The sequence below is a fragment of the Narcine bancroftii genome, chromosome 3 (genome assembly GCF_036971445.1).
Source record: "Narcine bancroftii isolate sNarBan1 chromosome 3, sNarBan1.hap1, whole genome shotgun sequence".
Classification (NCBI taxonomy): domain Eukaryota; kingdom Metazoa; phylum Chordata; class Chondrichthyes; order Torpediniformes; family Narcinidae; genus Narcine; species Narcine bancroftii.
The window spans coordinates 236818762-236844047 of record NC_091471.1 but is presented as its reverse complement, the minus strand read 5'-3'; the positions used below and the strand labels follow the sequence as shown (position 1 = coordinate 236844047).

The window sequence follows — 25286 nt, the reverse complement described above, 5'->3', positions numbered from 1 at the left end:
GGTTGGATAGATAGTGGGAGCATTAAGGGATATGAGGAAAAGGCAGGTGGGTGGAGATGAGCCCATCATCAGATCAGCTGTAATCTCATTGAATGGCTGAGCAGGCTCAATGGGGCAAATAGCCGACTCCTGCTTCTATTATGTTATGAATCTGGACCAAAGCACAAACTGCTGGAGGAGTAAAACATGAATGTCTGAAGTAAAAAATATGATGCTGGGGAAACTCAACAGGTCAAAAAGTGTCCTTTATGGAGCAAAGATAAAGATACAGAGCCAAAACGTTTCTGGCTTGAGCCCTTCTTTAAGGTGTGAGCAAAATGTAGGCAGGCACCTGAACAAAATGGTGAGGGGAGGGCCACAGGCAGAAGGTATTAGGTGAATAAGGGAGGGAGGGGGGCTGGCTCTGTGAATGGAGAGGGAAGGGGGTGGAGAGTTGGAGGAAAGGAGTCAGGGATGGGGAAGAATAGGAAAACAGGAGTGTGCTAGCAGAAGTCTACGTTAATGGTGTCCGCTGCAGGAGTGGGTTGAGCAGTATCCGGGGTGGTGGTGGGGAAAGAACTGTCCACATTTTGGGTCGACATTGACTCATTGTGAAAATGACGGTTTGAAGAGCAGACTGCCAGTTACTTCACCATGCACCATCAATCTGTGAGCTGTTCCTTCCAAAAGCCATGGACTTAGGCTAGTCTGTGAGCATCACTCTTGACTTTCACCTGAAGGTTACAAGCTGCAACCCACCCCAGATTCCTGCACACCACAATATGACACTGTGGTGAGTGTAAAAACTACCATCTTTGGAATTTTTAAAATGTTCTACCAAAATCTAGCTTTGGCATCTCAATGAATGGGCCAACAATGGGCAAGGCACCGGAGCAACCTTGGTCCATCTGAGGGGAGGTTACATTACCAAACCCATTGGAACAAGAAATGGCTGCAATGTCATGACCCTGGCTGCTGACCCTCTGAGAGGGAGAACTGTGTAATTGTAACCCTAACCCTAATGCACTTAATTAACTGGGTGAGAGATGAACAAAGATCCTGATCATAAATGTTAACTGACCAATTTCTCTCCATGGACTCTGCATGACCTGCTGTGTCCCTCCAGCTTCTCTGATTCGTTGGATGGGTTGAAATCATACTCTTCTGACTTAGGAGTGCTATTATCTGTGCGGTCAGTTGCTTGCCTAGTAATACCCTCCTTTGCCACTGATTAACATCCCTTTCCTGTTCTTAACCCTTCCCCTGACACCCATCATGGACACATACCATGTAAAGGTGCTGTGGAACGCCTGGATGGGTACATTCAGCTGTGGGCTTCCCAGCAACCTGCTCTGCTGGGTGCCTTGCAGTGGGAATCCATCTTGATTTCCTCCATCCCGTCTCCTCAGCCATTTATTACTCAATCCAATGATCCTGCTTTCATTTTAGTGCCTTAAGGCATACATGCCTGCCCAAACCTTCGATCACTGTCCCCAAACTTTCAGTCGCTGTTCCCAACTCTTGTATGAGACCCATACCATTTTTATTTCTGCACTGAGCTAATCACAATAATTGCACAAACCTCTTCATGTTTTAAGACAAAGTTTACATCCACGGAAAAGCTGGTGTTGGTTGAGAATTCCAGAGTGGCTGAAATCACTTTTGAGTGGAGTCGAACGTCTTTATAGAGATGACCATTTTCTTGGTTTTGGTAGAGTGCTCCTTGCAGGACAGAATTCAGACTGTGGTACACCACGAAAGCAAAGACAGCAAAACCTGCTTGTAGGAGGAAAGACCGATCGGGAAGTTAATTGGAGATGAAGCAAAGCCAAGAAATGCATCCTCTGCTGACAAGAATTTGATAACAACCCACTTGGACCCAAACAGTCAACCCTACTCTTACCAGTTGAGCACCGGACAGAGAACTCTGTCGGGAGGACAGCTCACTAGAGTGCATCAGTGTATCTCAAACCCACAACTCTGGGAGGAGCACGACACCACCTGCAGGTCCCCTCCAAGTTACATGCCATCTTGCCAAGAAAATGTGTTGCCTGTCTTTCATCAACTCCATCCTGGCTGTGGTGGTTCAGAGAGGCTGCTCAAACCATCTCCCTTCCCCTCCCCAACACTTCTCAAGGGGCAATGAGGGATGGGCAACAAATGACAGCAATGACGTAGGAGTGATGACCCTACTCTGTGATTGCAATGAGGACATGTTGGCATTATTAAAGTGGAATGGGGTGGATGAAGAAACCTTCATAGCCTGGACACTGCACCTAGGGAAGAAAGCTCAGAGTTTTGAAAACTCTCATCAACACCATTTTTTCTCGACAGCCATCAGGCTCCTGGATGAACCCCAATACTGTGCTCTCATGCAGCCCTTGCTTGGTGCTAACTGATCTTTTTTGTACATTGTGCTGATCTACTGTATGAATGTTAGAACTGACCTGTTAGACTGCTCACAGAAACACCTTTATCACTGTGCTGGGTTCAATGTGACAGTAAACATAAACTGAAGAAATCCCTGGGGCCTGACTAATTGTTCCTTGGACATTGTGGGAAGAGAGGGAAGGAATGAGGGTCATTCTAGTGCTGAAATTCTGCAGGGAGTTGACATTGTGCCATTTTTTTAGGAAGGGCTACAAAGTTTAACCATGGAACCACCAGGCGGTGACCTAACATGGGTGATGGGAAAGTTACTGAAGGGAACTCTGAGTATTCACAAAGACAATTGAAGAGGAAATCATATCTCACTAAATAGACTTCTTGAAAAGATTTGATGAGGGGAGGGGAGTAGATGTTTTCTACATGGATTTTTGCAAGAGCTTTGACAAGGTAGGCTGGTCCAGATGGTCAGATCACATGGGATCCAGAGTTCGCTGGCCAATTGGATACTGAAGTGACCTGATGGTAGGAGAGAAGGGGGTGATAGAGGACGGTTGTTACTCAGTGGGTGCTGCAAGCACGGTTGTTTGTCATAGTTAGTCAGTTTGTGGATGACACCAATTTTGATGGTATGGTGCACATTGAAGAAGGTTCTCTGAGATTACCGCAGGATCTATGTGAACTGGGGTAGTGGACTAAGGAATGGTAGATGGAATTTAATGAGATGTTTCATTTAGGTAAATTAAAGCAGGGCAATGAATACTTGGGTCCTGGAAAGTATTGTAGAACAGAGAGCCATCTAGATACAGGTGCATAGTTCCTGAAAGATGTGACACAGGGCACTTAGCATACTTGCTTTCATCAGTCAGGGAAATGAGTACTGGAGCAAGGATGTCATATTACAACTGTATCAGATATTGGTGAGACCACACGGACTATTGGGCACAGTTTTGATAATCCAGTATAGGAAGTGATTAAGTTGGAAAAGGTACAGAAAGTTCACCTGGTTGTGAACAGGACCAGAGAGCCTGAGTTACAAGGAGAGACTGGACCAGCTGGGATTGTGAGGTTCAGAAGTGAAGGGGGAATCTTATAGAGGATGATAAAGCAGTGAGGGGCATGGATAAGATGAATATCACAGTCTATTTCTCAGGGCATAGGAGACCAAAACTAGAGGGCAGAGGATTGAGATTAGAGGAGAGATATTTGGAAAGGATCTGAGGGACAGTTTTCACTCAGAGAGTGGTGGGTATATGGAAGAGGCAGAGATGGCTACAATTACAGCATGTAAAAGATATTCAGACCTGCCCATGGATAGGGAAGATTTCGAATAGATGTGGGCTGAATGCTCCCACATGGAGTGACCCCTACGATCTCTGCCTACTTGAATAGCACAGAGTCAGCAGGGGAAGAATGGGCTCTTGGGTATGTTGGGTCAGTGACCTGTGGAGAGGAGGAGGAGAATGTCCATGATGGTATAATGATGTTACCAGAGGTATTTGTGGCAGCTCTCCAGAAAACGTCAAGGGCGTTACCATTGGCATGCAACCTTACACCATCAGCTGGGGGGGTGCTGTTCACACGAATGACCTGCAGATCTAAGAGTGAAACCAATGATCAGAAGAGAATCATCTCACCCACCCTCAGTCACAGCCCTGTCACTGGTCCCACCAGCGTCCACCCTCAGTCTCAGCCCCATCACTGGTCCCACCAGCATCTAGCCTCAGTCTCAACCCCATCATAGGTCCCACCAACATCCACCCTCAGTCTCAGCAACGTCACTGGTCCCATCAGCGTCCATCCTCAGTCTCAGCCCCGTCATTGGTCCCACCATCGTCCACCCTCAGTCTCAGCCCTGTCATTGGTCCCACCATCGTCCACCCTCAGTCTCAGTCCCATCACTGGTCCTACCAGCGTCCACCCTCAGTGTCAGACCCATCACTGGTCCCACCAATGTCCACCCTCAATGTCAGCCCCATCACTGGTCCCACCAACATCCACCTTCAGTCTCAGCCCCGTGATTGGTCCCACCAATGTCCACCCTCAGTCTCAGCCCCATGACTGGTTCCACCAACGTCCACCCTCAGTGTCAGACCTGTCACTGGTCCCAGCAGCTCCACCCTCAGTCCCACCCTCATCACTGATCCCAACAACGTCCAAGCTCAGTCTCAGCCCCGTCACTGGTCCCAGCAGCATCCAGCCTCAGTCTCAACCCCGTGACTGGTCCCACCACCGTCCACCCTCAGTCTCAGCCCCGTGACTGGTCCCACCAAAATCCACCCTCAGTCTCAGCCCCATTACAGGTCCCACCAACGTCCACCCTCAGTCTCAGCCCTGTCACTAGTCCCACCAATGTCCACCCTCAGTGTCAGCACCATCATTGGTCCCACCAAAGTCCACCCTCAGTCTCAGCCCCATCACTGGTCCCATCAATGTCCAAGCTCAGTCTCATCCCCATCACTGGTCTCACCAGCATCCAGACTCAGTCTCAGTCCTGTCACTGGTCCTACCAGTGTCCACCCTCAGTGTCAGCCCCATTACAGGTCCCACCAATGTCCACCCTCAGTCTCAGCCCCGTCACTGGTCCCACCAACATCCACCCTCAGTCTCAGCCCCATTACAGGTCCCACCAACGTCTACCCTCAGTCTCAGCCCCATCACTGTTCCCATCAATGTCGGTGACCATGGTGCTGGACCAGCAAGGTGCCTAGCGGCTGAGGGACATGCACAGGCTGCTGGAGACCAGGTATTGGAGTTGGATTCGAGAGGGTGTGAAGGGATCCCGAAGGGCCTTAGGCCCTGAAGGCTTCCTGATCATATCACATCTGGAGCTCGGGCTGCCGATGGATCGAACTGTGCAACTACAGAGGGCGTGCTAGCACTGGAGGTGAATCCACGGGCACTGAGTGAAGGGACTCTCATTCTCTTTCTCTCCCACAGTGGGAAGGGTTCTAGGCAATACTAATCGTGACCCTTTGTCTGCCTCATGGCAGGCAGAAGTGAAAGTATATCATGTAAGCATTTGTCACCTGATTCCCCTGTCGTTACTCTGTACTGTGAATGATGCAGCATTTACCCATTTCCTTGTTGAAGATGTTCTTCACTCCATTGCCAGCTGAGCTCAGTCCCAAAGTAATGGCAGCTCGCTCCACTACAGTCAGAATACTGGAGGCTGAACTTATCCGCTCATCCTGTCCCATGTCCATCAGCGGGGATTTGTTCACAAGCAGGCCCGTCATGGATAAAATGGCATCCTGCAAAGGAGAGACAGGGAGAGGTGTCAGACAGACCTCTGTCTGTCCCTCTATCAGCAGGTTTTGAATAAGGACACCTTGCTTATCCTGCTTTGTATCAATGTGCCGGGCACCTGATGGTTATTATGTTGGATCTGGGATGTGAAAGTCATCAGCCAGGGTTCATTTTTCTTTAGATGAAGCTGACCAAAAAATGCATAAGTTTGCCAGAAGTTCATAAACTGTCACAGGAAATAAAGCAGTTTCTTCAGCCTGTCTCCAAATGACCAACATTGCTTTCCATGTTGATATTCCTCGAATAAATGTCCACATTCCCTTTCAAAAGATTTTAGATCTTACTTCATGCACTGTTCCTGGCAGGGTGACATGAAACAGACCATGGAAGAGTACAGCACAGAAATCAGCCCACATGTCAGATTTAATACCTTAATGAAGGGCTCAGGCTTGAAACATCGATTATGTATTAATCTTTGCTGTACAAAGGACTCTGTTTGACTTGCTGAGTTTCTCCAGCATTGCCTTTTTACCATGTGTCAGATTTGCCAGGATAACTTTAAATATTTATTATCCATCTTTTGTATTTATTGTCTTAATTCAATCAGGTATACAGTATTATTGTATATATTTTTGTTGCTTATTTTTACAAAGTGTCTTCAGTAGATAAGAATTTTGGTAAATCTGTACATTGCTCAATGTGTAGCATTCTCCCTCAACAATACTTCATTCACAGAAGGGAATGGTGATCACATTTTAGTTCAGAGTCCCTTGTTAACTCGTGGTCCTTATCACTGACATAACCCGGGAGGGACTGGGACTCTCAATGGAGATATAACCCTTGAGTAACTACCCCATTGACCTCTGCATTGAGGTGGGGTATCTGAGCCCTCAGGGAGTGTTGCACGTGGATCTGGGCAGAAGGCCATGGCCTCAGCAGAGCACCCCAGGTGCTGGGCTACTGGTGGTGGGATGGGTGGGAGTGTGGGTGACAATAACATGAATACTTGCACATTGAATGCCTTGCGAAGGGTGCAGAGAGCTGTTGGAGTGAGTTCAGGAGCGGGAGCAAGGGGAGCTGGGGTTGTTCTCCTGACACCAGGAGCAGTTGAGGAGAGGTGTGAGATTGGGGTCAGGAAGGATTTTGATGGAGGAGAGGGCACTTTTTCACTGGCAGATGCCTTTGTGACCAGGCACACTTCACGCCTTTGGGAAAGGAACCCCATCGTGGAATCTGGGAAAGGGCAAGAGGAGGAGGGCCGGTGGCATAATTCAATGGGTTAGCACAGAAACAATGGGATAAAGGATATCTTTTAGAATCATAGAACATGACAGCACAGAAAACAGGCCCTTTTTCCCTTCTAGTCTATGTTGAACTACTATTCTGCCTAGTCCCATTGACCTGCACCCAGTCCATATCCCTTCATACCCCTCCCATCATGTACCTGTCCAAATTCTTCTTAAATGTTAAATTTGAGCCTGTATTCGCCACTTCAGCTGGCAGCTCGTTGTGCACTCCCACCGCTCTCTGTGAAGACGTTCCCCCCTCACATTCCTCCTGAATGTTTCCCCTTTCACCCTTAACCCATGTCCTCTAGTTTGTATCTCACCTACCTTCAGTGGTAAAAGCCCATATATATTTACTTCTGTCCCCCTCATAATTTTAAATACCTCTATCAAATCTTCCCTCATTCTTCTACGTTCCAGGGAATAAAGTCCTAACCTGTTTAACCTTGCCCTGTAACTCAGTTTCTTCTCTACACTCTTTCTATCTTATTGATATCTTTCCTGTAGTTAGGTGACCCAAACTGTGAACCCAATCTCCAAACTCCCAGCACCACTATTCATAGCTCAGAATACTCAGCCAGCATTGAAAGTTGATGGGTTGCTGCTCACCTCTATCAGTAATCCATTGACTGGTTCATGGCAGAACTTAAATAGTCGACTCACTTTTGTTCCCGTGGAACAAAACAGTTCCTCTGGCAAAGCTGGCTGAAGAAACACAGAGAGGGTTCAATGCATCATGTCCCAGTGGCTGCTGCTTGCAAGCACCCCTGTGGTCGGTCACCACTGAGTGTACAAGCAGCTCATCATTATTACCCCACTTCACCCGGCTGGGCCCATTCAGTTGGATCATTGCACAGCCTCTGATGGATTTGAAATATCTGCGCAAAATGCAGCACATTCATGATTTAACTCTAGTCCTGAGCAGTGTGAAGCAGCCTGAGTCATCAGGTGGCAAGTGGAGTTGCACACAGGAGTTCATTGATCTCTGCCAGGTGGGGATGGAAGGGACTGGCCAGTGAGGAGAGTGATCGTTTGGACCACTGTGGAGGAATCATTGATGGGAAAACTGTGGCTTCACTGGTTCTGCATATAGTTCTGATCTCCATACTTGAGAAAGGTCATACTGGTTATGGAGGAGGTTCACTGGTCCATTTCAGAGATGAGGAAAGAGAGTCATCTGTGACTATACTTGTTCTGAAGAAGAGGAGATCTTCTAGAAACAGTGAAAATTATGAAAGGGATAGAGATGAGAAAGTTGTTTCCATCGGCAGGGGAGACTAGAACTGGGGACAAGATTCAGGGAGTAGATTTAGGGCAGAGATGAGGAGGAACTGCTTCTCCCAGACAGTTGTGAATCTGTAATTCTCTGATTAAGGCTGCCTCACTGAATGTATGTAAAATTTTGTTAGATTTTTGCAGTTGGGGAATTAAGAGTTAGGGGGAAAAGTGGAGCTGAATCCAAGACCAAAACAATCCTGATTGTGTTGAATGGTGGAGCAGGGGCTTGATGGGCCAAATGGCTGACTCCTCCTGTTTCTAATGTTAAGCAGATGGCAGGAACGAGCCCCAGTCTGTGAAGGAGATGCCAAATCTCCCTCAGGAGAGTCCTCCAGAAGACCCCACCTGCTGTGCAGCTGCTGTCAGCTGGTGATCCCGTTGTCCAGCGGCAGAGACACCGAGGTTTCTGTCAGCGGAAGGAGTGGGAGCAGGGTCTGAAACAACAAAACATTAAAAGTCTTCATCTGAAAGACGTGTCTTCTTACCACCTAACCCATCTGAGTAACATTCGGTGAGGTTGAGCTTCCTTCTGGAAGGGTGAAGACTGAGCTGCATCTAGAATTTTTATTAAAAGTAAACTTTTGTTTCTGGGAGCTGTGAAACTACAGGAGGAAATCACGAAAGTCTTCACACACTGCAATTGAAGTAAAGAAACAATGCTGGAGAAACTCAGCAGGTCAAACAATGTCCTTTATAGAGCTCATTCGGCTCATTGTCCCAGGAATGAACCAGTTAAGGGTCCAGTGGAAAAGGAAAACAATCACCATGCAGGAGTCAAATCACGCTGTGGATTGACTGCCTTGACCCCTACTCATATCCCCAGCATCAGCTGATGCTGGCATGCCAATTAAATCAGTGGAAAAAGGACAACTTCCATCCATTCCATTTGAAGGTCGACTCTGATCCCTGGGAATGAGTTGTGTTCAGTTGAAAATCAGTCAGTGTCCAGGTTAAAGATGACAGCACAAATGGCCTCGTGTCCCAGGACACTGCACGGCCAATGAACTGGGATGCCAGTGAAAAAGGGGCTTTAGTGTCTCAGTGAGGGTGGGGTGGTAGATGTGGTTTTGTGGACCATCCACAGCTGTTTCTTTCATTGGAAACTAGCACCCAGTGGTAAACCACAGGTATTGATGCCAGAAGCCTCACTGTTTGTAGCACACGATAACAATTTGTATTGGAATGTAGAAGGTATGTTCTATATTATCAATATGGTCCAGGTATAACTTGGACAGGAGTGGGATTGGCGAGACCTCAGGGCAAGGTTAGTGCAATGCTGTTACAATGCCAGCGACCTGGGTTTGAAATCAGCGCTGTAGGTTGTAGCTTAGTTGGTTCTAATTGGGAAGCACAGGCTCATGGGCTGGAAAGGTCTTTTACTGCACTGTATGTCTAAATTTAAATTTAAAACTTAATGCTGGGTCACAACAGCAGATCTCCTTCCCAGAAGGACGTCAGTAGTTTCAAGGTTGTTGCAACTGAAACGAGCTTTTTAAAATCTTATATAATTGCCTAAATGTTAAGTTCTCCAGATTGGAGCAACCCCTTGTCTCTGGGAAACATTCCTGCTGGTGTCTGGCTGTGCTGTGGTTTGACTGGAGTTGATAGCATCCACCTCACAGTCACACTCCCAGATTCTCCAAATCTTTCTCCTTCCTGCACTTGCCTTGCACACCCATACATTCTTGGTTTGCAATGGATCAGATGAGTGTTGGTCTGAGTGAGCAGCTGAAACAGAGGGTGGCAAAAGCCATGCTAATGTGGGATTTGAGTCACCAAAAAAACCAGCAGGGACGGCGACCTTCTCTCCTGGATTTGCCTGAAAATATATTTACCTTTTTTGAATCTATTAAAACTTTTCCCCAGCCCCTCTGAGTATCAACCGATACCTTTTAATTTCCTCCCAAGGTTTGACCAGGATGGTGGAATTCCCATGAACACAAGGCTCACTCTGGGATTGCCAGCACCAGGGAGATCTCCCACCCTGGAGGCCCTCTCTAACACTACTGCTGTGGAACCACCTTCACCACAGGGACTGCAGTGGTTCAAGAGGGCAGCTCCCAGACCTCCTCAGGAGATCTGCAGATGGGCAATAAATGCTGGTCTTGCCACCAATGATGATGATCGTGTCAGGTCGAGGCTCATGAACCTTCTTGCTGAGTCCTATCTCAAGCCCCTTTCACATTTGCAAGTAGTCGCAGGAATTAACGGCCAATCAGCCTAGTGTGAGAGGAAAATCTTCTCAACACCAGTGTAAAATGACGTAATCTCACACCGCGAATAGACTGCTTCAACCCCTAGTAGAAGCCCCAACGCTTGCAGATGCCAGCGTGGCAATCAGACAAGTGTAGAATGGGTAATTGCATTGTAGGATTGAAATGACCCAAGTTTTTGCTTGAGTGCAGGAACATGAAGGAAGAAAAGATTAAAATGAAGGTATAAACTTTGCTGTGGGAAAGTCACAGTGGGAGAGAGAGGAAATAAATAGCGGACAATTTTTAAACAGCGTTGGAAAGTTGGTAGCACGATAGCGCACAATTTATAAAGACCATGGGAAAAAGTGATGGCGGACCTGACTTCCCATAATGCCGTGTGGCAGAGAAACCCCTGCATGTGCACTTTCTCTGCCACATGCCATTCTGGGAGGGCAGGTCCACAACTGCTTTTTCCCATGGTCTTTATAAATTGTGTACTATAAGCGCTACCAACTTTCCCATGCTGTTGAAAAATTGTTTGCTATTGCTATTTATTGCTAGCACTTTCCCACAGTCCATTATAAAGGTTTATAGAGGACAGCACAAGAACAACAAGGGCTGAGGGCTCATACTGTGCTGTACATAAAGCTTAATTATGTTATAATTAGGTATGATTAATTTTGTTCAAACATAATACATTGATCAGGACTTACGGCAGGTCCACCATCATTACGTCACAAGAAGATAGAACAGTCCTAAACCCGGGGATGGCCCCTTGCAAGTGTGAATGTGTGCAGTGTCCCAGTTAAGAGTGGTCAAGTGTGAACAGCAAAAATACCATTCCTATCCTGGGACATTGAATGGCCAATTTAGTGGGATGCAAGTGGTAAAAGGGGCTTCAGAGACACTTCCTTCTGCTCAACACTCATTCTGAACATGAAATAAAAACAATTTATGTTTACAATTGGCCTCCCTCTGCCACCCACCTCCCCCTCTCCAGCAAAGCACAAATATCCCTGCCCACCATAATATCCTTGGCTATACCAGGAACCCATCCTGCAGGTGATACAGCCAGGTTTCAATTTTCTGCAACTTGTGTCTAGTCAGGGTCTGTCTAGTGTCTGTTTTCACCCATGTAAAACTATTTCCACCCAACATGTAAGATTGTTAAATTTTGCTGGTCTTAACAAAGGGTTAGATTGAGGGGAACTGAGTATGAGGTGCAGTTATTCATATAAAATTCCAAAACAGGTTAACATTGCACAGAAGGTGTAACAAAACCTGAGAGAAAGAGAATGTGTACATTCTTTCATGTACAATATAAGCAAGAGTGAAATGAGGCCGAGGGTATAGTGATGGAGGGTGGAAAGGAATGGTCTCTTCAAGTCGGTCTCTGTTACCAGGTTCAGGTGTGCTCCCGTTTCTAGGTTCAGGAGTGCTCCCATTTCCAGTCCCAGGTGTGCTCCCATTTCCGGGTTCAGATGAGCTCCAATTTCTGCGTTCAGGTGAGCTCCCATTTTCTGTCCCAGATGAGCTCGCATTACTGGGTTCAGATGAGTTCCCATTTCCAGTCCCAGGTGAGCTCCCATTTCCAGGTTCAGATGAGTTCCCATTTCCAGTCCCAGGTGAGCTCGCATTTCCAGGTTTAGGTGAGTTCCCATTTCCAGTACCAGGTGAGCTCCCATTTCTGGGTTCAGGTGAGCTCCCATTTCCAGTCCCAGGTGAGCTCGCATTTCCAGGTTCAGGAGTGCTCCCATTTCCAGTCCCAGGTGTGCTCCCATTTCTGGGTTCAGATGAGCTCCAATTTCTGAGTTCAGGTGAGTTCCCATTTCCAGTCCCAGGTGAGCTCACATTTCGGGGTTCAGGTGAGTTCACATTTCCAGTCCCAGGTGAGCTCCCATTTCCAGGTTCAGGTGAGTTCCCATTTCCAGTTCCAGGTGAGCTCGCATTTCTGGGTTCAGGTGAGTTCCCATTTCCAGTCCCAAGTGAGCTCCCATTTCCAGGTTCAGGTGAGTTCCCATTTCCGGTTTCAGTTGAGTTTCCATTTCCAGGTTCAGGTTAGTTCCCATTTCCGGGTTCAGGTGAGATCCCATTTCTGGGTTCAGATGAGCTCCCATTTCCGTGTTCAGGTGAGTTCCCATTTCTGGTTTCAGATGAGCTCCCATTTCCAGTCCCAGGTGAGCTCCCATTTCCGGGTTCAGGTGAGCTCCCATTTCCATTCCCAGGTGAGCTCCCATTTCTGGGTACAGGTGAGCTCCCATTTCCGGGTTCAGGTGAGCTCTCATTTCAAGGTTCAGGGTAGCTCCCATTTCCGGGTTCAGGTGAGTTCCCATTTCCAGTCCCAGGTGAGCTCCTTTTTCCGGGTTCAGGTGTGTTCCCATTTCCAGTCCCAGGTGAGCTCCCATTTCCGGGTTCATGTGAGCTCCCATTTCCGGGTTCAGGTGAGTTCCTATTTCTGGGTTCAGGTGAGTTCCCATTTCCAGTCCCAGGTGAGCTCCCATTTCCAGGTTCAGGTGAGTTCCCATTTCCTGTCCCAGATGAGCTCACATTTCTGGGTTCAGGTGAGCTCCCATTTTCAGTCCCAGATGAGCTCCCATTTCTGGGTTCAGGTGAGCTCCCATTTCCAGCCCCAGTTGAGCTCCCATTTCTGGGTTCAGGTGAGTTCCCACTTCCAGTCCCAGGTGAGCTCTCATTTCCGGGTTCAGGTGAGCTCCCATTTTCAGTCCCAGATGAGCTCCCATTTCCAGTCCCAGGTGAGCTCTCATTTCCGGGTTCAGGTGAGTTCCCATTTCCAGTCCCAGGTGAGCTCTCATTTCTGGGTTCAGGTGAGCTCCCATTTTCTGTCCCAGATGAGATCCCATTTCTGGGTTCTGGTGAGTTCCCATTTCCAGTCCCAGGTGAGTTCTCATTTCCAGGTTCAGGTGAGTTCCCATTTCCAGTCCCAGGTGAGCTCCCATTTCCGGGTTTAGGTGTGTTCCCATTTGTGGGTTCGGGTGTGTTCCCATTTCTGGGTTCAGGTGAGCTCCCATTTGCGGGTTCAGGTGAGTTCCCATTTCTGGGTTCAGGTGAGTTCCCATTTCCGGTTGCAGATGAGCTCCCATTTCCAGTCCCAGGTGTGCTCCCATTTCCGGGTTCAGGTGAGTTCCCATTTCTGGGTTCAGGTGAGCTTCCATTTCCATTCCCAGGTGAGCTCCCATTTCTGGGTACAGGTGAGGTCCCATTTCCGGGTTCAGGTGAGTTCCCATTTCCAGTCCCAGGTGAGCTCCCATTACCGGGTTCAGGTGAGCTCCCATTTCCAGTCCCAGGTGAGCTCCCATTTCTGGGTTCATGTGAGTTCCCATTTCCAGTCCCAGGTGAGCTCCCATTTTCAGGTTCATGTGAGATCCCATTTCCAGTTTCAGGTGAGTTCCCATTTCTGGGTTCAGGTGAGTTCCCATTTCCAGTCCCAGGTGAGCTCCCATTTCCGGGTTCAGGTGAGTTCCCATTTCCAGTCCCAGGTGAGCTCACATTTCTGGGTTCAGGTGAGCTCCCATTTTCAGTCCCAGATGAGCTCCCATTTCTGGGTTCTGGTGAGTTCCCACTTCCAGTCCCAGGTGAGCTCTCATTTCCGGGTTCAGGTGAGCTCCCATTTTCAGTCCCAGATGAGCTCCTATTTCCAGTCCCAGGTGAGCTCTCATTTCCGGGTTCAGGTGTGTTCCCATTTCCAGTCCCAGGTGAGCTCTCATTTCCGGGTTCAGGTGAGCTCCCATTTTCAGTCCCAGATGAGCTCCCATTTCTGGGTTCAGGTGAGTTCCCATTTCTGGGTTCAGGTGGGTTCCCATTTCCAGGTTCAGGTGAGTTCCCATTTCTAGTCCCAGGTGAGTTCCCATTTCCGGGTTCAGTTGAGTTCCCATTTCCAGTCCCAGGTGAGCTCCCATTTCCGGGTTCAGGTGTGTTCCCATTTCCGGGTTCAGGTGAGTTCCAATTTCCGGGTTCAGGTGAGTTCCAATTTCCGGGTTCAGGTGAGTTCCCATTTCCGGGTTCAGTTGAGTTCCCATTTCTGGGTTCAGGAAAGTTCCAATTTCAGGGTTCAGGTGACTTCCCATTTCTGGGTTCAGGTGAGCTCCCATTTCTGGGTTCAGTTGAGTTCCCATTTCCGTGTTCAGGTGAGTTCCCATTTACGGGTTCAGGCGAGCTCCCATTTCCAGTCCCAGGTGTGTTCCCATTTCCGTGTTCAGATGAGTTCCCATTTCCGGGTTCAGGTGAGTTCCCATTTCCGGGTTCAGATGAGATCCCATTTCCGGGTTTTGGTGAGTTCCCATTTCCGGGTTCAGGTGAGTTCCCATTTCCGGGTTCAGGTGAGTTCCCATTTGCAGGTTCAGGTGACCTCCCATTTCTGGGTTCAGGTGAGTTCCCATTTCTGGGTTCAGGTGAGTTCCCATTTCCATTTTCAGGTGTGTTCCCATTTCCGGGTTCAGGTGAGCTCCCATTTCCGGGTTCAGATGAGTTCCCATTTCCGTGTTCAGGTTAGTTCCCATTTCCGGGTTCAGGTGAGCTCCCATTTCCAGTCCCAGGTGTGTTCCCATTTCCGGGTTCTGATGAGTTCCCATTTCCGGGTTCAGGTGAGTTCCCATTTCTGGGTTCAGGTGAGGTCTCATTTCCAGGTTCAGGTGAGTTCCCATTTCCGGGTTCAGGTGAGGTCCCATTTCCAGTCCCAGGTGAGTTCCCATTTCCGGGTTCAGGTGAGTTCCCATTTCCGGGTTCAGGTGAGCTCCCATTTCAAGTCCCAGTTGAGCTCCCATTTCCGGGTTCAGGTGAGCTCCCATTTCCGGGTTCAGGTGAGCTCCCATTTCCGGGTTCAGGTTAGTTCCCATTTCCGGGTTCTGGTGAGCTCCCATTTCCAGTCCCAGTTGAGCTCCCATTTCTAGGTTCAGGTGAGCTCCCATTTCTGGGTTCAGGTGAGCTCCCATTTCCGGGTTCAGGTTAGTTCCCATTTCCGGGTTCTGGTGAGCTCCCATTTCCAGTCCCAGTTGAGCTCCCATTTCTAGGTTCAGGTGAGCTCCCATTTCTGGGTTCAGGTGAGTTCCCATTTCCGGGTTCAGGTGAGTTCCCATTTCCGTGTTCAGGTGAGTTCCCATTTCCTGGGTCAGGTGAGTTCCAATTTCCGGGTTCAGGTGAGTCCCCATTTCCGGGTTCAGGTGAGTTCCCATTTCCGGGTTCAGGTGAGTTCCCATTTCCGGGTTCAGGTGAGCTCCCATTTCCGGGTTCAAATGAGTTCCCATTTCCGGGTTCAGGTGAGTTCACATTTGTGGGTTCAGCTGAGTTCCCATTTCCGGGTTCAGGTGAGTTCCCATTTCCAGTCCCAGGTGAGTTCCCATTTTGCGGGTTCAGGTGAGTTCCCATTTCCAGTCCCAGGTGAGCTTTCAAAGATAAATTGAAATGTGTTCTAACTCCCAGGTTCCGTTAAGTTTCCGGGATCCGGTGCTGTGGAGTTTGCAAGATCAGTTGCTGTAGAATTCCTTCTGTCCAGTGTTGCCCTTTCTCTGAGTCTTGTGTGTCCACCACTCGGAACTTCTGTGGAATGTTAAAACGAAAAAGCCACCACCAGTTTCAGGATTTACTCAACCAGCTTGTGACCATGACAAACTCTGCCACAATGATGTACATGAGATAACATTGGTCTCTGATGGGTTGGAAAGTTAAGGTGACCATAGGCCAACACAGCAGGAAGACCCAGTTGTATTTGCAGAAAGGAAAATCATATGCTGGGACATTGTCGGGGATGATCAGTGATTGAGAAATCCAGGATTACACCAAGATTACAAAAAGGGGAAAATAATACAATATTAATAATCATTAGAACATGAGCTGCTGGAGGATATGAATGAAGAAGGCCATCCTTCTTCTTCTTCCCCCCCCCCCACTCCGCCCCTCATTGATGTGATCTACCGTGATCGTTGTCTGAAGAGGGCGCATAAAATCATTGAGGACCCCTTCCACCCTGCACACAGCATCTTCCAGCTGCTCCCATCGGGGAAGAGATACAGGAGGATCAGAGCCAGCACCACCAGGCTGAGGAACAGCTTCTTCCCACGGGCAGTGAGAATGCTGAATGACAAAAGGATTAGCTCACACTAACCCCCATGACTCAACTATTTATTTAACAGTAATATTATTTTAATATTTGTACAAAAGTACTGAGCGTATCTGTCTATTGTCTGATTGTGTGTTTGCAGAGCATTTCACTGAGGTCCGGAGAATGCTGTTCCCTCAGGTTGTACTTGTACAATTGGATGACAAATAAACTTGAATGAGATTGAACTTGATTTGTGATAGCCAGTGCAATCCAAATAGCCCCATCCCCACCATTTCAAGATTTCCCCACATCCTTCTCAAGTTCTCTTTGGAAATCTGCTCTTGAGTCAGTGGTTCTGATTCCATTACTTGATGCATTAACTCCAAGGGGCTGGTCGCAGGTTTTCCTGCATGGAAAATGTTTTCCCGTGTCCACTCTGGAAATCCTCAATATTTAGAGCACATCAATTGAATCTTTACTTCACCCTCTCTCATGGAAAGAGAACTATTTATCTTTGTCACACCCCTCCTTCCCAAGTGGGATGAGGGTGGTGAGGAGATGAGCTAATCGATGGCCCAGTGGGATATTTGGAGGAGGGGATGGTATGGAAACACTGCCCTACCTTGGCACTTCCATGGAAGACTTCTCAACCATAGATCAAACCTTTAGATGCTTGAGCAGGAGCAGATTTAACTCCCCTGTGTGTTCAGCCAGCTTTTGTTTGTCCCACTTACATCAGCTCCCATGGTGCATCCACTTACACTGGACAACAAAGATTTTTCTTCCTGAACAATTTTGGGTGTATTTTATGGATTTTGTGCTGCTGTTCACAAAATTCACTGTAAAAAATTTCCTGTTGTTTATTTAAAATCTATTTTTGTGATTTCCTGTCATATTTTAAGTCTACTAGTATATCGCCCACAAAGTAAGCTGTTTGGGTCAGTCCAAGCACACCTGGGCCTACACTTAGTGCAGGTGCTATGCAAATGTTGTCTTAGGCCTGGGCATGCTTAGTCAGGATAGATGCAGACAGGCTATAAAAGCAGCTCACATATACAGATGCTGGGCATTGCGTTGATATAGATCGAACACATGTTGATGCACATGTTCTTCAGGAAATAGCACAGTGAGTGTAGTTAACAACAGTATTTATTATCCTCAGAACAGCAGAAATGTCTCGTAAACATCTCAACAGCTACGATATATTCTGGTACATTTGTGGTGAGTATACGCTTAAGGCTCAAAGTCGCAGTATGACTGCACTTATTAAGAAGGTCTATGAGCTTTATTTCCGTTGTAAAATTGGTGACCAAGACAAACCCTGCGCTTCTCACATTTGTTGTGAAACAGCTCAGCTCAGAGGTTCTTGAAAGTACATTACATCAAAGTTAATTTAATGTTTCTCCAACTTCCTACATGATACAGCAAATCTGAAATGATCTTTATGTTCATCTTGAAAGTTTTTATCATAATCCCAACTTCTTTTCAGGAAGCAAACCTTTTGGAAAAAATAATTGTTGTCCAGTGTTATGTGTGAAACTCATAGGAAGGGAAATGTTTCACAGTAGAGCCTCCTGCAGGAGAGATTTCAGATTTATTGTCAGATACAAACATGACATCACATAGAACCCCGAGATTCCTTTTTCCTGTGGTGAGGCTCAATTAACACTTATTGGCAGTGTAAAAATAATGTATACAACATTCACATGTAAACAGATAAAGTAATGTAAACAAAATGTGCAATAAAGAGAGAAAAAAATCAATAAAGTGCACAAGTAAGAGTCCTTAAATGAGCCCCTGATCGAGTTTGTTGTGGAGGAGTCTGAGGGTGGAGGGGGAACAGCTGTTCCTGAACCTGGTGGTGTGGGTCTTATGACACCTATACCTCTTTCCTGATGGCAGCAGCGAGAATAGAGAAGAGAGTCTGTGTGAAGACACCCACATTGAGCACCCTTTCCCAATATCATCTCCCAACAGGTGAACATCTCCTCCATCCTTTTCTCCTCCATCTATTTCTCTGTCTCTCCATTAAGGCATCCCTCCTGTCATCTGAGGCCTCTCTGCATTGAGTTGGGTACATCTTCCTCATGACCATCTGCCAGGTGAAACCTCTCAGTGGAACCACAGCTGACACTCTGGTGCACCATTCCCACTATTATTCAGACTGTCCAGGGAGTTCACAGCACCTGTGGAACTGGCCCTTCAGCACATCTTATCTATGCTGACCATGTTTACTCCCATTTCTCTGCCTTTTCACCCTACCTTCCTTCTATCCATAGCCCTGATTGGTCAATATTGTATTCACTGCAACCAGCCCACCACCCTGACATCCATAACTCTTTGCTCTAACCATTCCACATGCCACGACCCTCAGGATGAAGAACTATCTCCTCTACCACCCCCCCCCCCCCAAGGACATATGTCTGGGTCAATGAACAATATGAAAAATGCACCCTCAATCCTCTATCAGACCCTCTAATAGCAATGACATCAGAGAAATGCATGATGAAAACTGCTGCAAAGCTTGAGGACTGGGATGGGCTTGAAGGAGGTCTGAGAGGAGGGAGGAGTGATGGAGTTCCACAACGTGAACAGTTGAAGGTATGACTGTGATTGGACAGATGGAAGGAAGGTGCATAGTGAGGAATGTCAGGATGTGGAGGAGGTCACGGGGATGGAAATGAGTGAGTTGGGGAAGCTGAGAGTGAGAGGTAATGGAGGGTTTGCAGAGTGGCTGAAGTCCCTGAGTAGTGTACGGGTAGTTGATGATGTCTTACATGTAAAGCTGAGTGGATATGAAACCAGACGTTGTTGAGATGCTGGGCTAATGTGGAATAGCCCCATTTAGCCCTGCATTTTCTGCCATCTTCTGGGCTATTATTGAAGTCAGCTTGCTAGTTGGCGATACAGTTAGTGTGGCAGTTAGCATATCACTGTTACAGCGGCAGTGACCCGAGTTCGAATCCGACGCTGTCTGTCTCTGTACGTTCTCCCCGTGTCTGTGTGGGTTTTCCCCAGTGTGGGGGGGGGGGGGCTCCGGTTTCCTCCCACCTTTCAAAATGTACCAGGGTTGTAGGTCAATGGGTGCAATTGGATGGCATGGGTTTGTGGGCCAAAAGGGCCTGTTACTAAGCTGTATGTCCAAATTTAAATTTTTAAAAATTAGTTGTCTATTACTCTGTTTATGTAGATTAGGGGCCCAGGCAAGGTTTGGAGTTTGAAAGACTGTGGGAATAAGGAATGACGGAGGGGAGATGCTTCGTTTGTTGGTATGGAGATGAAATGCAGTGATTCTTCAGTGCCCTGAGCCTTACCTTGACATGGGGTCATATCGGGAGCATTGAAGTAAGGCCTGAGTCCCAGCTTGCAGGCACAGTGATAACTTCCCACCGTGTTCAGACAACTTTCGTTTGGTTTGCATATCTGTCCATCTTCGGCACACTCATTTATATCTGAAACAAACAGGAAGTGAGAATGAAAACCTCCATGATAATGGTGAGTAGACCTTAAGGTCAGTTTGTTTGCAGGATTGGTGTTGGAAGTTGGCCAGCAGTTGGTGCTATCCTGTCCTTCGGAAGTCAGCCGTCTAACACCTGGAATCACTGCAGGTTGGGGAAAATTAGGCAAAATAGTGGATTTAACAAAATGAACGCAAGATCCCAAACCACAGCATGTCCTCAAGAGTCACTCTTGGAAAGTAGAAAACCCATTAGCACACAGAAAGTCCCCACAAAGTGGAGTGCGGTAACACTCCCATCACCCACAATTGGAAGGGAGCAGAGAAGGCTGTTTAGTCCAGAGAATCCTATTAGCTGCTGACCGGGATACCAAGTTCAACCTCCTTTTTGGTATTTTCCAAGTTCATTTGAGAAGGGATCCAAAAAACCTTGGCTCATCTGCTTACCTGAAATGTGGCGCCTGTGATAGAGTTTCCCCCTTCTGCACTGTCTTGACCTGTTAGCCTGGATTTCACGTACTGGCAACTCGGTGTTTGCTTTTATGCTGAATCACGTACTTCTGTAGGGTGAGGGCCGTACGTGACTCACTCGTATTTTTTACTTAACGACTAGAGATTAAGGGCAAAATATGGAAGGTGTTTATTTGAGTCTTTAATTCAGATTCCTTGCTGCTTTTTGCTTATGCTTTGAGGAAGGCCTGAAGCGTCAGTGATATATCTTTACCTCCTGTGGACCCTGCGAGACTGGCTGAGTTCCTCCAGCATATTTACTACAATCACAGCTTCTGCTGACATTTGGATTTCACTTCCTACTCACTGTGCATCAGTGGAATTTTCATTCATGGTAGAGGTTTGCACTTTCCCAAACTGGATTGTGGCCTTTGGCTTTGCTCTGCTCTTTCAGATGAAGTGAGGCTTATCTTTACTACAGACATCTGTCAGAGAGGTAAAGAATTTCCTTCCCTCTTTGGTAATTGAGCAACTGGAACAGGATGTTGTCAGAGGAGGGGGATGTGCTTGGGCCGGGAAGGGGTGGTGGTGGGAATTAATATTTGGAAATCAAGAAGTGAGGCATTTCTGTCATTGAGCAGAGGTCGATCATGGAACTGAACTGCTAATGTCCATCTTGTGTCTAAGACCCTGTACTGAGGTTTAACAAAACTACACCAGAGAAGGTGTGAAGATCCTTTCTCCAGGGCTTGCAGACTCTTCGCTTGAATGTGAAAGTTGCCTCTCAAGTGAGCCTCTGTATTTCAGCAGAAATAGTTTTACTCAGTCCAATCAATCAAATCCTGCCATCATCTTTAACAGACGAATTATCTCATTGCCTCATCTTCCGCCGGAAGGAGAAAATAAGTTTATTGTCATCTGATTGTACACGTACAACCCGACCAAACAGCTTTCTCTGGTCCTCGGTGCAAAACATGCAGTCATACAACCAGACATAACACACACATAGACAAACAGTACATATGCAGGATGTATATACATACATATAAATAAATAAATCTGTTAAATAAATAGTAGAATCTCTGAAGGTTTGTATGAGCACTTTGTATCTAACCTGCTTCTTCCATTTCACCTTCACTTTCACTGTGAAGGAACAGGAGTGGACATGTGTGTAATTGGGGACCATCCTATGATGACAGTCATTACTACCACATCCTTTCATCCAGGGCGTTTCAACAAAACAAACCTGTGCAAATCTGGTGTTCCCTACCCGACGTTGTGCACACATTCAGTTCACAACTAAAAACCAAAACGTCTTCAGATGGTGGAAATCTAAAATGGAAACAGAAAATTCTGCATCCAGCAGGTCAGGCAGCATCTATGGGAGAGAGAAATTATTCGGAAATGCAACCACGCTTTTCTCTCTCCACGTGGAACTGAGAAGTTCTCTGATTTTATATGACATTTTCCTTAATATTTGCCAATCATATTAAACAGCAGAGCAGGCTTAAGGAGATGTGGCCGACTCTCCCTCTGGTCCATATGTCTGCATTACAAAACTCCGGAAGAGGAGGTATGCTACTCACCAATGCAATCTTGCTTTGTTGCCAGCTTGAATCCTGGCTTGCAGGGCTGAGCTACAATTGAGGGCAAGACCAGGATGTAACCAAAGTAAAGCACTGTCAAAAACAAAAAGGGAATCAAGGATAAGAGACTTGATTTTAATCCCAAACTGTGATCCCAACCTTACATTGGTTCATTTTGAGCCTGTGATGTGACTTTAACATTCCTGTTACACCAGACAATGACAGTTTTGCTTCCTGAACACTTTTAGGTGTATTTTATGGATTTTGCCTGCTGAACATAAAAATCACTTGAAAAATGTCACATCACATACTGTTTTTACATGTAACTTATTTTTGTGATTTCCTGTCATATTTCAAGTCTATGTCAAGCGTACAAAACCATGAATTTTAATTTTAGACATACATCATGGTAACAGGCCCTTCTGGGCCATGAGCCCTTGCCGCCCAATTACACTCAATTGACCTACAACCCTCGTACGTTTCAAATAATGGGAGGAAACTGGAACCCCTGAGGAAAACCCTCGCAGGCATGATGAGAATGTATAAATTCCTCACAGACAGCACGGGATTCAAACCCTGGTCCCGATCGCTGTAATGGCATTGCGCTAACCGCTATGCCAACATTGCTGCTCAAGTGAAACATGCCGTTGAAAATTCATTTGCTGCATTTGCACCTGCATCTTCCCTGCTGATCTTGGTGCCATCAATGACAAACACGGTGAAAGGTTTCACCGGGACATTGTGACCATGGAAAAGCAGGATCAGGGCTTGCAGAGCCCATCAATCCATCAATCCATCAATGCCGGCCGACTATTTTTGGACATTGACACAAGAGGCATCAGATGCTGAGTACAAATGAAAATCAGCCGCAAAACATTTTTTGGTCAGTTGAACTAACGCAATGTGTCAGCATTATTATGTGATTAAACATGGTAAATTCAATCAAAGTTAATCTAATGTTTCTCCAAGTTCCTATGTGATACAGCAAATCTGAAATTATTTCTGTGTTCAGCCTTAAGCTGTCAATCATAATCCCCAATTTTTTTGTTCAGGAAACAAAATTTTTGAAAAAATATTGTTCAGGTCAAGGGTGAATGATTTGTTCCTTGAGTTACCAGGGTTTAGATTGGTCCACACTCCCTGGAGCCTGGAAGAATGAGAGCTGAGAGGCGCAGAAACTTTGGTTACCAGGAGTGGAATGTTTCTTAACATTCCTTTGACCTTAAATGTGATGTTATTCCTGAAGAACTCCAGACCCTTGTAAAATACTGGACAAGACAAAAGTTTGGGGAGTCATTTGATGAGATGCCAGTGTGCTTTAGTTTTCAGAATACTGGACCTTCAGCTGTCAGACATGTCAGCCTGACCTTTGCAATCATTCATCCACAGACATTGTGCCTCAGGCACTACCTCATGTTTTCTCTTCTTTTGCACTAATTTATTTAAACGTAATTTCTTGCAGTTTTTGCACCTGCAAAGCTGTCTTAAAACAATGACATGGGTTTATGACAATAAATTGTGATTTGGAGTCTCATCGGTTGTGGATGGTCCATTCTGCCACTCCCTGCCATCAGTCTGAGTGGGGTTCGTGGCAATTCCTCTGTGAGGAAGTAGACTCTCCATCTTTATCCTCTCGAATCCTATCTGCTGGGGCCAGCACAATGGAAGACATCCTGTCTCTACCTTCATTTAACCCCTTTCATGCCACATACATTCTGGCGAATCTGTGCTGCCCCTCGTCCAAGGCCAATGTGGCCTTCCTGAGGTATCCAGCCAGTACTCAGACCCTGGCCTACATTGCAGAGTAGTGGTTAGAAACCTTTGCAGCAAAGCCTGTCTGATATTACCCCTCAACAACAACACAATTTCCATTTATGTAGCATCTTCACATATAAGTAATACCCAGCATACTGATGTGAAGCTGTTGCCACTCTACAGGGGCAGAGAACTGGGTTCAATCCTGACCTCGGATGCTATTTGTGTGAAGTGTACACATCCTCTTGTAGCTGTGGCCCTGGGTGCTCCGGTTTCCTCCCACATCCTGAAGACCTGTGGGCCATTCATCAGCTGCTGTATATTGGCCCTAGTGCAGGTGAATGCCAGAAACAATCAAGAGGGTATTAGTTGATGGGTGCACATGAGAATGAGTTGCAGTGCTGCAGAGAAATAAGGATATAGGTGATGGGGATATGTGGTGGTACACCACCGGTATACTGCAGGGGGAAACCTCTGTACCTTCAGGAGTATAAGGGGACAGGACAACACCTGGCCGGCTGTCAATCAGTCAGCCTGAAGGGATCAAGCCCCACCCGGTCAGGTGTCAATCACCCTCTGGGATATAAGCCTGCGCCGGCCTCCCGAAGCTCACTCAGAGTTACTGCAGTCTTTACCTTGTGTGTGTCTGATTCTGGCTAACAGCGCACCACAATTTAATCCACAAAATTTTCCCATGGCTGCCATGGAAAAACTCCTGAGCGCAGGGAGCCTTGAAGTCGACCCATGCCACCCGGAAGCCCAGTCACGCTTTGAGATCTAGCATCATGCGGTTGAGGCAATCAACGAGGCACACGAAGGTGGCATCCTGGACTCAGATCAGAAGAGGTTGGTCCTACTCTGCTCAAATCTGGGTCCCCACGCCTTGCAGGCAACCAAAGGCTGCTCCACGTACAAGAGCACAATTGACACACTCAAGAACTTGTTCAAGCCCCCCATGAATGTGGTCTGTACAAGGTACCTCCTCAACACCCGAGCCCAGCAACCCGGGGAGACGGCTGAGTCTTACCTGGGACACTTGCGAGAGTTGGCCCGACTGTGTCTGGCTAAACCAGGGGTAGGTGCAGAGGAGGTCGAGAGGCTGATCCGGGACGCCTTCGTCCGAGGGCTATGCTCGAGGGCCATCCGGCAGAAACTACTGGAAGACAATATCTACACCCTAACCAAGACTGTGGAAGTGGTCCAAACCCTGGAAGCAGCAGCCCTGCACATCAAAGCCTTTGATTCCAGGTTTCCCCAGGCTCCCTCATGGCCCTCTCACACTGCAGTTGCAGCCACAGACCGAGCTGGGACAGGCGCCCGGTGCCCCTGTAAGTACTGTGGGTCCTGGTGTGGGTCAGGTCGATGATCGTGTCAAAACTGCCCATCTAGGAACCAGTATTGTTCCCGATGAGGTAAGAAAGGTCACTTTGCAAAAGTGTGCCTCTCAAAACCAGCAGCAGCTCATCGGCCCTCTATGACCTCCCCACCTCCCCTGCGGACCCCTCCATGTGCGCGTGCCAGGCGTGCCATTGTCCCCATGATGACTTCCACCTTCCCCAACTTCGACGGTAAAACATCCGGCCCCACCAGCGACTGTCGCAGCATGAGCCC

The 25286-nt window shown here is 47.2% G+C and overlaps 1 protein-coding gene across 12 annotated transcripts in view; it reads right to left on the bottom strand.

The window, feature by feature from the left end:
• LOC138758349 (adhesion G protein-coupled receptor E3-like) overlaps window positions 1–25286 on the bottom strand; it is a 47866-nt gene that overhangs the window by 16176 nt on the left and 6404 nt on the right. For 8 of the 12 annotated variants that reach the window (XM_069927155.1, XM_069927154.1, XM_069927146.1 and 5 more), the window contains exons 2-8: window positions 21921–22013; window positions 19742–19879; window positions 8523–8611; window positions 7509–7604; window positions 5441–5618; window positions 3855–3962; window positions 1562–1758 (exon numbers count right to left, since the gene is read on the bottom strand). In XM_069927155.1, the coding sequence (XP_069783256.1) occupies window positions 1562–1758; window positions 3855–3962; window positions 5441–5618; window positions 7509–7604; window positions 8523–8611; window positions 19742–19879; window positions 21921–22013 (899 nt within the window). Of the gene's footprint in view, window positions 1–1561; window positions 1759–3854; window positions 3963–5440; window positions 5619–7508; window positions 7605–8522; window positions 8612–19741; window positions 19880–20701; window positions 20850–21920; window positions 22014–25286 lie in introns of those variants that run through there. The other 4 variants (XM_069927144.1, XM_069927148.1, XM_069927149.1 and 1 more) reach the window with 4 other exon arrangements.